At 44.1% G+C, this 13164-nt stretch overlaps 2 protein-coding genes across 6 annotated transcripts in view; one reads left to right on the top strand and one right to left on the bottom strand.

Annotated features, from left to right (window-relative positions):
* Window positions 1–5824, bottom strand: part of LOC125768265 (uncharacterized) — a 187491-nt gene extending 181667 nt beyond the window's left edge. For 2 of the 5 annotated variants that reach the window (XR_007418863.1, XR_007418862.1), the window contains exons 1-2: window positions 2767–5824; window positions 1386–2006 (exon numbers count right to left, since the gene is read on the bottom strand). Coding sequence is in view for 1 of the 5 variants with exons in the window: in XM_049435667.1 (XP_049291624.1) it covers window positions 1633–2006; window positions 2767–5731 (3339 nt within the window). In the remaining 4 variants the exon portion in view is untranslated. Of the gene's footprint in view, window positions 1–1213; window positions 2007–2766 lie in introns of those variants that run through there. The other 3 variants (XR_007418865.1, XR_007418864.1, XM_049435667.1) reach the window with 2 other exon arrangements.
* Window positions 1–13164, top strand: part of LOC125768286 (putative uncharacterized protein DDB_G0282133) — a 260527-nt gene that overhangs the window by 240171 nt on the left and 7192 nt on the right. The gene's annotated exons all lie outside the window — the stretch shown is intronic.

The raw sequence follows: 13164 nt of genomic DNA, 5'->3' as shown, positions 1-13164 counted from the left end.
AACGTATGTCCGAGATAGCAACTTGTCTTAAAGAAGACTACAGGTCACTCATTCTGGCCTGGAAGATCATTAACTTGGTCGAAGAACAGGGATAGTCAAATAATTCGTACTGACGAACGAAGTTATAACCATGCACGCTTATTTCTCCAGTTTCTGATTGATTGCTGTACAGTACTGCATAATGGTGTTGTCTTTCAATAAGAACCATTCGTTTCTGGGTCCTTTCCTTAAGCTGAATTCCGGATTTATGGCTAACGAAATGTTTTGGCCTTTTGTAGTTAACGATGGGTAGTTACTGGTTTCGTCGTTTTCTCTGGCTACATTTGTGTGATGTAGTTCACACACTCTGTTGACTATTTGTTCCAGGAATTTGCTGCCACCTCTCATCATGCGCTTCAAGCGTTGTAGTTCGTTTTCGAAGCCGTATGTGGAGATGTCTTCTAATGGTCCGAATCTGGCGACTTCGTCGTGAACATGCTGAAGATTATGAACGTTGCTTGAAACACTGCTAGGTCCATAAATGGTTCCAAAATCCTTGACGAACAGCTCCAGCATTTCTTTTGCAAGTTCCCATTCGTTTTCATACACAGTCGATGACAGGAATGTCGTGGCACAAAACAGTAGCAAAAAAATGTTTGTATGCTGCTTCCGGAAGTATTTCCTTTAGAACGACTACGCTGGCGTAATGTAAGAAGGTTCTAAACTCCGTTCCTTTCCAGAATTTGATGTATTGTAGGCTTCGCAGGTTTCGATGAATTTCTGAAGGGAGCTTGATTTGTAATAAAAATTCCGAAATGATATCACATAGTCTTGAAGTCCATTTGGTGTGATGTGGTCCTTTAGTAAATTTGCCTTTAATCCATCCGTTTAACACTTTCCTCATCACCCCAAGATCAATCAGATGAAGTCTGTCGGCAATAATGACGTCTGAGATGATGTCGAAGTACAAAATATCGGTTAGAGGTGTTGGTTTTTTGCAGTGTTGAGGGTATTCTTGTGCTCGGAATTTGGCATCTGTCCGCTTTTCTATTCCCACTCCTGTAAAATACATCCTTTTGGTGGCTCTGTCGTGTACAGCAATGTCTGTGCATTTTAAGCATCCAAGAGAACCGTTAAACGAAACGACACCTGGGGGAAAAAAATTAAAGTTCTTATCTTGATTTGAAAAATAATAATAATATTAACAAAATAATGAATAATTTTTTACACTTACTTTTTGTTCGCGATCGATCCCTACGTTGTGAATTTTAGTTTTCTTTCGGAACGGTGAAAAATTAATCTGGAGCGCGGTTTCTCGCTTGACCGTTCGGCGTACGTATTTTATTACAAGTGCAATGATTTTTCGCAATGGTTCTTAGCCCTAACGGTCCTTACACTAACACAACTAACCTCTGCGTTCGTAACGCTACCCCGGTGAAAACAATAATGCATTAATCGGAATAATAATTTTCAACTGTCAAATGAGTGTAACGCATACGAAACGTAAACATACTCCTCGCCTTGATGTACCATCAACAAACAAACTTATCCTTGCTCGCCTATGTCAAAACACCGCGTGGTATCGCAAACGGATAAAAGTGTTAAGTACCAAGTGATTCGTGATCTTTGTGCAAGTGATATTCCCTGACTTAGTTATGCTCCTACATTTTCACTGGATATTGGTAAGGGACAGATCTTCGTGATCGGACGTTTTATAATTCCCTTAGGTGTTCGCAACGTGACTACGCGTACTAATCCATCCGCGCCGGGGTGAACCTCTACGACTCGTGCAAGCGGCCAGCGAGTAGTTGGCAGCAGCTCGTCCACTACGATAACCATTCGCCCCGGTTGAATGTTATCCGCGTTCTTAGCGATGCGTGGGTCCTTCTGCAGTTCTTGTAAGTATTCCTTCTGCCAGTGTTTCCAAAACTTCTGAACCAGTAGTTGAAGTTTGGTCAAGTGCTGTTCGGTGTTTATGTGTGCGTGCGTTAGTTCCGGATCTGGTATCGCCGTCATCGATGAACCTACTAAAAAATGAGAAGGCGTTAGTGCGGCCAAATCATTAGGATCGTCGGAAAGTGGCAGCAGCGGACGAGAGTTCATTGCTGCCTCGATTTGATGCAGCACGGTGTAGTAGCCTTCAAACGATAATCGTGTACTGCCCAGTTGACGAAACAGGTGACGCTTGGCAGTTTTTACCGCAGCTTCCCAAAGGCCGCCAAAATGGGGAGCTCTCGGTGGAATCATATGCCAAGTGATTCCATGTTCCGCGCACGACGCTGCGATGACACTCTGTGCAGTCCAAAGTGGGTATATAAGGAGGTGTATTCATAGCATTTGACGTATTGCCATTTTAAATTTCAGTTTGACAGCAGGGGTCGATATATGTATACCGATGAAGGCCACACATACAGTGATGTTATTGTTGACGATCAGTGCAGGTGCAGTAAGTGCCCACACTAATTGTAAAGTATTGAGTGGAACTTCGGCCAAGAATGTGGCGTGTCGTCGTCCTTCTGGATCCTACACATTACTCTACGCATTTACCGCTTATGTGATCATCAGTGTTTTGATTGTGGCAACGATATAAATACGGATGTAAACATTTGCCATTCACCAACACACATGAAAAAACGGATGGGATTTGACAACTGGGGTCGATCCTCTTTTTCCTACCAAATGTTCTACATGACTACACCTCCTTATATACCCACTTTGGTGCAGTCTCACTTCCCAATCTCGCAAACAGTTCCTGCAGCTCGTTCCTGGCACCTTCGAAGTTTTTACCGTTGTCCGAATGGATGTGCTCCGGAACACCTCTCCTCGCCGTAAATCTCCGTAGAGCAGCGAGAAACCCTTCGGTTGAAAGATCACCCACTAGCTCTAGATGAACCGCCTTGGTTGTGAAACACACAAAGACACACAAATATGCCTTCAGCGATGCAGCCCGCCGATGCGCAGGCTTTAGATACAATGGGCCTGCGTAATCCACTCCTGTGACCGCAAACGGACGACTCGGGACTAATCTACCAGAGGGCAGTTGACCAGTATGCTGCTCTGCTGCCGTAGGATGATGACGAATACATCGGATGCAATTCCTCACCACGGCTTTCACCAACATTCTTCCGTTCAAGGGCCAAAATCTTTCCCTTATGGATGACAGCAACAAACGTCCTCCACCATGTAGCAGCAACTTGTGGTAGCTCTCTGCGATTAATCGAGCCAGTGGGTGGCCCTTTGGCAGCAACGCGGGATGCTTCGACTGAAAGGGTAGCTGCGCCAAGTTCAATCGGCCACCAACTCTGATGATACCCTTTTTGTCCAAAAATGGGGTAAGTCGACGTAACTGTGACTGCCTTCTAATTTGTTTCCCCGTTTGCAGATCACTCAACTCTTCCGCGAAAGACTCACGCTGAGCAAGCCTTAATAACGCGTCTTCTGCTGCTGCTCGCTCAAGAACGCTCAGCACCTTCGGAGATGCGGAAGTACTGGAATGCGCATTGCCTTCGTTGGAATGCATGGCTCCTTCACGTCTTATGCGCCGCCGATGTGGCACCATGGCAATGAAACGTCGACAATAACCTACGACATTTACCAGGCGAGTAAATGATGACCAACGCAGGAACAGCTCGTTGGTACACGTCGCAACGGCGGCTGTTAAGACTTTCTTCTCTTGAATTGCCTCAGGAGGCTCCGTTGGATTAGACATAGGCCAAACATCCTCTGATTTCGTCAACCATGCTGGCCCATGTCTCCATGCCATGCTGTTGTTGAATTCCAACACTTCCATCCCGCGCGACACCAGATCAGCGGGATTTTCGACTCCAGCTATGTGTCGCCACTTTGCGTCACTCGTAAAATGCTGTATCTCAGCCACACGGTTGGCGACAAACGTTTTCCACGTGGTTGGAGGCGCCCTAATCCACGCCGTGCAGATAGCTGAATCGGTCCAAAACCATGACGCATCAATTTTCGTAGCGATTGCCCTTTTTATTCGATGGTGCAAATGTGCTGCAAGGACGCAGGCACATAACTCTAGTCTGGCAACCGTTAGTTGCTTTAAGGGTGCTACCTTACTCTTAGATGCTAGAAGCATCACCCGAACTCGTCCCGGCTCTTCACACCGTACATACGTGCATGCACCATAAGCTACTGTTGAAGCATCGGAAAAGGTGTGCAGCTCAATCTTACGTGCGCCGGGAACCAATACGTATCTTTCCATACGGTACTGTGAAAGGGATTGGATCTCCTGTTGAAGCTGCTTCCACTTACTAACGATGCCTGCTGGCAGGGCATCATCCCAATCACACGAGTACGTCCATATTTCCTGCATTATCATCTTTGCCCGAATGACTATCGGAGCTATCATTCCCAGCGGATCATACATTTTAGCGATGGTGGAAAGTACAGATCGCTTTGTGATGATATCGGTATCTGGTTGACACAATCCTTCAAATAGCAACCAATCTTCTTGTGGAACCCAACTGATCCCAAGTGTCTTCACGGCTTCATGGGAAGCGAAGCTCATCTTGGAAGTTGTTCCAATTTGCGACTCATCGAGTCCGCGCAGAACATCAGGACAATTAGAGGTCCATTTGCGTAGCTCAAATCCGCCTTTAAGTAGCAACTCAGCTAACTCATCTCGTAGCAACGTAGCCTCTTCTACCGAGTTCGCTCCTCCGATGAAATCGTCTACGTAGAAGTTCTTTCGCAAAGCCGGACCCGCTCGTGGGTATGCGTCACCCTCATCATCCGCTAGCTGAATTAGAGCACGCGTAGCAAGGAACGATGATGGTGCCAGTCCATAGGTAACCGTATTCAGCTCATAAATCTGGACTGGTTGCTGCGTCGAAAATCGAAAGAAAATTCGCACTAATGGACGATCATCAGGATGAAGCAATATCTGCCGGTACATCTTTGCTATGTCGCCTACCAAAGCCACTCTGTAGGTGCGAAAACGCAAAAGTTGATCAAGCAGCTCGTCCTGCACCACTGGTCCCACACAGAGAGCCTCATTAAGGGAATAACCGCTTGTAGTTTTCGAAGAGCCGTCAAACACGACTCTGATTTTCGTTGTAGTGCTCGACTCTTTGAACACGGGATGGTGGGGCAGATAGTACGACTCAACTGGCTCCGGCAGCTCATCGCGGACCAAACGCATATGCCCCAACTCGTAGTACTCCTTCATAAATGCGTGATACTCTTCCTTCAGTTTGGCATTTCTAACGAAACGTTTCTCCAACAGCTCGAATCGACGTTTTGCACTTGTTTTGGATGCACCTAATCGTACCCCAAAGTCAGGATGACGCGGCAAACGGACGATGTACCGACCATCCTTATCTCTCGTCGTGGTTGTCTGAAATAGCTGTTCACATCTGCGTTCTTCGGGCGAGTATCCATCTTTCATTACCAAAGATTCGATTTTCCAAAACCGTTCCATGCTTTCTTCCAGTGACATCATGCAAACAGCGTTGGAAATAATTGTCTGCGAATTAGCAGGGTAATGCAACATTGCCGAACCCGCTACAATCCAGCCAAACACGCTGTCAATCAATGATGGAAGGTCAGGACCCAAGTGCACTCGTGCAGCACTAGGGAAAAACGAATAATAGTGCTTCGCGCCTATTAATAAATCGATTGGCTGTGATTTATTAAATTCCGGATCAGCTAGCTCAATTCCTTTCGGGATACACCAGTGGCTAATAGCTATGTTCTCTGAAGGAATATGAGAGGTTATTTGGTCCATCAACATAAATTGTACGCCACAACTGAAATGCTGTCTTTTCGACCGAATCTCAGCAAACACACATTCACGAACATTGCGAGATACCTTACCAGCTCCCAATACTTTGACGTTAGCTGGAGACCGTTTTATCTGCAGCAATCTGGCAATCCTTTCGGTCATCAGGTTCGCTTGCGACGCACTGTCTAGAAGAGCACGCACCGAATGCTCCTTGCCGTCAGCATCTACGATGTTCACTCGCGCAGTTAGCAGAAACACCTCCTCTGAACGCTCCGTCGTCTCAGTAACGTTGAGCGACTGAGCGTATGCGCGATCCTTCGGCTTCGGTGAATCGGGACGTTCCGGTGACCCTTCTTTCGATCCTGCTGGTTCATTGGAGCGGTGCAAAAGAGTGTGATGTCTGTCACGGCAATGTTTGCATCGGGAAGACGAAAGACAATTTCTTGCCCAATGGCCCTTCCGTAAGCAGTTATTGCAAACCTTCTTCTCATTTGCAATCTGAATACGCTCAGACAGTGGAAGGCGGCAATACTTGTAACAACTGCTCAGGGCATGCTCGTGTTGGCAATATGGGCACTCTTTAGAATTGCTCGTAGTGGAAGAGCAGGAAGAAAGCTGCTGCGGGGCGCGCCGCACGGGATTCGGGTGAGTACTTTCCTTCGTAGACTGATGATTCATCGATATGGACTCTAATATCCGCATTTTTCTTTGTAGGAAATCTATTAGCGTTGCGTAGTCAGGTGTATCGAGCGTGGAAGCATGATCCTCCCAGTTCTTCAACGTTTCCTCAGGCAGTTTTGTGCACAACACATACTCCAGAATAGTGCTCCACTGTTCAGTTGGCTCACCCAACTGGTGGAGCATTTTCACATGTCTGTCGAAATCATCGACCAGCCTATGCAGTGCTGCATTGGATTCCTTTTGCACTCTCGACATGTTGAACATGGCTTGCAAATGCCTCTTTTTTTGTAAATACTCATTGGCATAGCGATCGACCAATGATTTCCATGCAATGGAGTAATTTGAGGAACACAACGGGATGGAATCTAGCAGCCTAGCAGCTTCTCCTTTCAGTGCTGCTCGCAGATAGTGAAACTTTTGGATATCCAGCACTTCGGTGTTGTTGTGAATAAGTGCTTCAAAAGTGTCACGAAACGTTGCCCATTGCATTTCATTACCGTCGAATTCAGGCAACGAAATTCTTGGCAATCTTAGCTCCGACGCTGCAACGCGATTCGATGATGACGCGATGGCTACGCGCGGCGTCGGTTGCATTAGTGCTTGGAGGCTTGCTCTCACAGCCATTATAGCATCCTCCATCGTGGCGCGTAAATGGCTTTCAAGCGCGCGTTCCTCCGGTGCAGCACCATTTTCAATCATCTGCTGCACACCGTCGTATTCGACTGAAACTCGTTCAACTTCCGCGGCATAAAAAGGCACTTTAAGCTCGTCGCGCGCCGGAACGAAATTTGCAGCAAATGCAGCAGCACGATTAATCTTCTCCTCCAACGTCACTCTTCTGGAACGCAAGTCGGCTGGTGATGCCATTGAACCGACGCCAATGCTCACAGTGATGGCCGGTCAACGACAAAAAACACAAAATTCGCGAGGACGAGTTCACAACCAAAAAACTCAACAACACAAATTTCCACAAGCAGCCAACAGTCAATAATCACGATCAACAATCACGGTACACGTACAGTACGTTACAGATAGCTGACAACTTTCAACGAATAATCCAAGTGTTCACACTCAGTGCAATAGTGCAATCTTGCAACACGCAGCAATGATCACTCTGAGAAACCGAAATTAATTTTCACTCCGAAAGAATATATCCTGGTCACGGCACCAAATGTTCGCGATCGATCCCTACGTTGTGAATTTTAGTTTTCTTTCGGAACGGTGAAAAATTAATCTGGAGCGCGGTTTCTCGCTTGACCGTTCGGCGTACGTATTTTATTACAAGTGCAGTGATTTTTCGCAATGGTTCTTAGCCCTAACGGTCCTTACACTAACACAACTAACCTCTGCGTTCGTAACGCTACCCCGGTGAAAACAATAATGCATTAATCGGAATAATAATTTTCAACTGTCAAATGAGTGTAACGCATACGAAACGTAAACACTTTTAATTAAAGCTCGAGCTGGAGAATCTGCTATGATAGCCCATAGTTTTACTTGATGTGTAACGCCTTGTAAAACGATACCGTTGCTCTGAAGGTCGTTGATCTCTGTGACAAACTGTCTTAGATATTGTTCGGCGTTTTGAGGTTTAGATGACCCGCAAAATATAGCAACGACGAATATTGGAGCTTCAGGCACTTCACACAGCCTCATTAAAATAGGCAACAACTGAGTGGGTCCGCTTCTATGAAGTGGCAAACCATCCATGGAAATATCGATCCACAGAGACTCTAAGGATGGTTTCACATCGCTGAAGTAACGTTGAAGACACTGCTTAATGCCATGATACCACATTTGACCACCTTCGATTGTGATGAAGGATGCACCCGTCCGATGCGGTGTTCTCAACAGCGTGCGGTAGCCCTTTAGCAAACGAGACTGCACAACTTTTTTAGTTTTTAAAAGTTTCAGCAGACTATTCATCGCAGTATGCGTCATATTTGACTTTAGGGCCCAATTTCGTAAATCATCCTCGAATAATGTTGATCCTATCTCTTCCTCGTTTGTTGATTCCTCACCATCTGATGTACTCAGCTCTTCATCCGATGTTATGTAATCTTCATCAACTGAGCCATCCGGGTTAACAATTTCCCCAGGAGCAAGCCACGGTGTACGCAAATCAGCTTCGGGAAAGTTTTGAGAAATGTCTGAAACGATAAATGCATAATATCTTCTTCTTGGCTTAACGACCTTACAGGTCACGCCGGCCATTTCTGGCTTACTAGACTTATTTTACCACGTAGCCGGATAGTCAGTCCTTGCTACGGGGGAACGGTCCGGATGGGATTTGAACCCGGTCCGGCCGTGTGGACTGGCGCCGTTTATCACATGCACCACCGGACCGTCCGCATAATATGCATAATATGTAACCATTAAAAAAGATATCAACGAAAATTGTTCCTGCAATAAATATACTTACCATCAACAGTCAAAATAGAGGCACTTGGAGCTGAATGGTCTGCTTCCCATTCCTTAACGAACTGTTTGTTGATTTTATTACGACGCTTGAAACAGGGCACCGTTTTCACGTATACGTTTGGTAGCCATTCTTTGAATTATTTTGATGATTGAATGTTAAGAACCAGTAACGAGCGTGGCTGACTTAAGAATGATTTGTTTGTGAACAATCCTTCACTTAAATACGATTATTTTGTCTTGCGTGTGATACCTGTTAAATTTACCCTCGAAGGCAAGTGCAACAAGTGTTACTTTGAGTACCTGCGAGAAAACCCCAATGAGTGAACGAATGTATAAAATGTGTTTAGCTTTATTTAAGGGTAGTTCTTATTATTATACAAGGTAAGTATTTGTCCTTTTTTTGGTATATTAAGACAAATTTTAGTACGTGTAACCATCATTCGTTACAAGTCCATCAAGTTGAAAACAAGTCAGTAAAGATGTATTCTTCAGCCAAAAAGTTGCGTTTGGACGATAATCAGGAAACTGATTTCGTCGATACTGGTGTTCAGGTTATATCGAACATTCAGTTGCCGTCCCTCGCCTTTGGAAATATAGTTCCGGCTTCAACATCACCACTCCAGCAGCCTTCGACATCAGGACTTCAACATCCAGAGGACTGTGCAGTTTTGGGCGAACCATCGGAACCGTCTTCCTACAACACCGACGTATTTGCGGAGCTGCTGCATCAGACGAAACAAAACCGAGAGGACATCACGAAGCTTAGGTCATTGGTCATATCGCTATTTAAGCAAAACTTTGCCTTGATGGAAAAGTTAGCTATGAAAACCGATGATGCACACGCGGTCATATCAACAGTGCACGATATCATCAGAAAGGTTCCGACATCGCAGGCTCCAGACGGCTTTGACTTTGAAATAGTAAAAACGGCGGAACAACTAGACGCTTTGGAGGCCAGGTTGGAAACGGATGCGGATTTCTTCGAAGCACTGGGAGCATGGTTAAATAATCAAATTCGTCGCGACGATCCGAGGAACCGTATGCATGACGCTCTGGACCTGCTGTTCGACGAACAGTTTTTATGCGGTTGTAGCTGGACAGGTGTCGATAAAAATGGTCCGAAAATTAAGGTTTCTAATAAAGGAAATATATTAAAGATGTTTAGAATGATCGGTACGTGCGGCTATGATGTACCGACCATTGAAGCGGTCAACAAGTTTTTCAAACTTAAGTTGAAACACGCAACGCAACGGGCAACTATCAAAGGAAACCGAAGAACTAGTTGTAGACGTCCTTAATCACAAATATTTATGAGTTGCATATTTCATAATTTATTTATATTTATAAATTGACTGCACAATAAATAAAAATAATTAAATATATATTTATAATACTATACACCTTTACACCTTTACGAAATGTTATTCTTTACAACTTTGTAGAACATTGTTTTAATCTATCTCTTCAACTATTTTAGCTATTCCCTAAAAACCAAAGCCAGTACGTTAAGGGCGGCCGCGAGGAAATAGCTAAAGCAAGGCATAGAATTGTAGCGAAAAATACCTCGGTTTTGTAATTGAAATATAATACTATTTTATTTAAATATCTCACGGGAAAATCTTGCAACTATTAGCCCAAAGTGTGGCCAACATATTGTAATCGGTGGTTTGTAAATAAATAATAATTTTAATACAAATAAATGAAGAAAACTGAACGCGCTTTTGCACGCTACGCTACGACCATCGCGACCAAAACACCGTCCGCTGCGAGCGGTCTTGCAGCTTTCCACATTGACCCATAAGGATTCATCATTCACCCGTACGATGCGGACGCGTTGCTTTCCACATGGACTCATTCACCGGCATTAAACATTCACCCGCAAGGATCGTGCAAGCGCCCGTACACGCGAGGTCGATTTAATAATTAGCCATGTTTGTGTATGAAACGCATTTTTGATCATCTTTTGCCTAAAAAAATATCTTTTAGTATTTATATAAATTTTAAACACATGTGTATTTTTTATAATATTTATTTAACTCTAAATTACATGGGTTGTAATGTTTGTAGTAATGGAAGTACAACGAGTTCTTGCCATTTATCTACACTAATTCCTACTAATTTACAACGTATATCCGAGACAGCAACTTGTCTTAAAGAAGACTACAGGTCACTCATGCTGATATAACCATGAAGTTATAACCATGCACGCTTATTTATCCAGTTTCTGATTAAGCTGCTGTACAGTACTGCATAATGGTGTTGTCTTTCAATAAGAACCATTCGTTTCTGGGTCCTTTCCTTAAGCTGAATTCCGGATTTATGGCTAACGTAATGTTTTGGCCTTTTGTAGTTAACGATGGCTAGTTACTGGTTTCGTCGTTTTCTCTGGCTACATTTGTGTGATGTAGTTCACACACTCTGTTGACTATTTGTTCCAGGAATTTGCTGCCACCTCTCATCATGCGCTTCAAGCGTTGTAGTTCGTTTTCGAAGCCGTATGTGGAGATGTCTTCTAATGGTCCGAATCTGGCGACTTCGTCGTGAACGTGAAGATTATGAACGTTGCTTGAAACACTGCTAGGTCCATAAATGGTTCCAAAATCCTTGACGAACAGCTCCAGCATTTCTTTTGCAAGTTCCCATTCGTTTTCATACACAGTCGATGACAGGAATGTCGTGGCACAAAACAGTAGCAAAAAATGTTTGTATGCTGCTTCCGGAAGTATATCCTTTAGAACGACTACGCTGGCGTAATGTAAGAAGGTTCTAAACTCCGTTCCTTTCCAGAATTTGATGTATTGTAGGCTTCGCAGGTTTCGATGAATTTCTGAAGGGAGCTTGATTTGTAATAAAAATTCCGAAATGATATCACAATGTCTTGAAGTCCATTTGGTGTGATGTGGTCCTTTAGTAAAGTTGCCTTTAATCCATCCGTTTAACAGTTTCCTCATCACCCCAAGATCAATCAGATGAAGTCTGTCGGCAATAATGACGTCTGCGATGATGTCGAAGTACAAAATATCGGTTAGAGGTGTTGGTTTTTTGCAGTGTTGAGGGTATTCTTGTGCTCGGAATTTGGCATCTGTCCGCTTTTCTATTCCCACTCCTGTAAAATACATCCTTTTGGTGGCTCTGTCGTGTACAGCAATGTCTGTGCATTTTAAGCATCCATGAGAACCGTTAAACGAAACGACACCTGGGGGAAAAAAATTAAAGTTCTTATCTTGATTTGAAAAATAATAATGATAATAACAAAACAATGAATAATGTTTTACACTTACCTTTAATTAAAGCTCGAGCTGGAGAATCTGCTATGATAGCCCGTAGTTTTACTTGATGTGTAACGCCTTGTAAAACGGTACCGTTGCTCTGAAGGTCGTTGATCTCTGTGACAAACTGTCTTAGATATTGTTCGGCGTTTTGAGGTTTAGATGACCCGCAAAATATAGCAACGACGAATATTGGAGCTTCAGGCACTTCACACAGCCTCATTAAAATAGGCCACAACTGAGTGGATCCGCTTCTATGAAGTGGCAAACCATCCATGGAAATATCGATCCACAGAGACTCTAAGGATGGTTTCACATCGCTGAAGTAACGTTGAAGACACTGCTTAATGCCATGATACCACATTTGGCAAACGAGACTGCACAACTTTTTTAGTTTTTAAAAGTTTCAGCAGACTATTCATCGCAGTATGCGTCATATTTGACTTTAGGGCCCAATTTCGTAAATCATCCTCGAATAATGTTGATCCTATCTCTTCCTCGTTTGTTGATTCCTCACCATCTGATGTACTCAGCTCTTCATCCGATGTTATGTAATCTTCATCAACTGAGCCATCCAGGTTAACAATTTCCCCAGGAGCAAGCCACGGTGTACGCAAATCAGCTTCGGGAAAGTTTTGAGAAATGTCTGAAACGATAAATGCATAATATCTTCTTCTTGGCTTAACGACCCTACAGGTCACGCCGGCCATTTCTGGCTTACTAGACTTATTTTACCACGTAGCCGGATAGTCAGTCCTTGCTACGGGGGAACGGTCCGGATGGGATTTGAACCCGGTCCGGCCGTGTGGACTGGCGCCGTTTATCACATGCACCACCCGACCGCCCGCATAATATGCATAATATGTAACCATTAAAAAAGATATCAACGAAAATTGTTCCTGCAATAAATATACTTACCATCAACAGCCAAAATAGAGGCACTTGGAGCTGGATGGTCTGTTTCCCATTCCTTAACGAACTGTTTGTTGATTTTATTACGACGTTTAAAACAGAGCACCGTTTTTACGTTTCCTTTAGGTAGCCATTCTTTGAATTATTTGGATGATTGAA

The sequence above is a fragment of the Anopheles funestus genome, chromosome 3RL, assembly GCF_943734845.2.
Source record: "Anopheles funestus chromosome 3RL, idAnoFuneDA-416_04, whole genome shotgun sequence".
Taxonomy (NCBI): domain Eukaryota; kingdom Metazoa; phylum Arthropoda; class Insecta; order Diptera; family Culicidae; genus Anopheles; species Anopheles funestus.
Note: the sequence above shows the minus strand (reverse complement) of the source record. Positions and strands in the feature narration are given on the sequence as shown.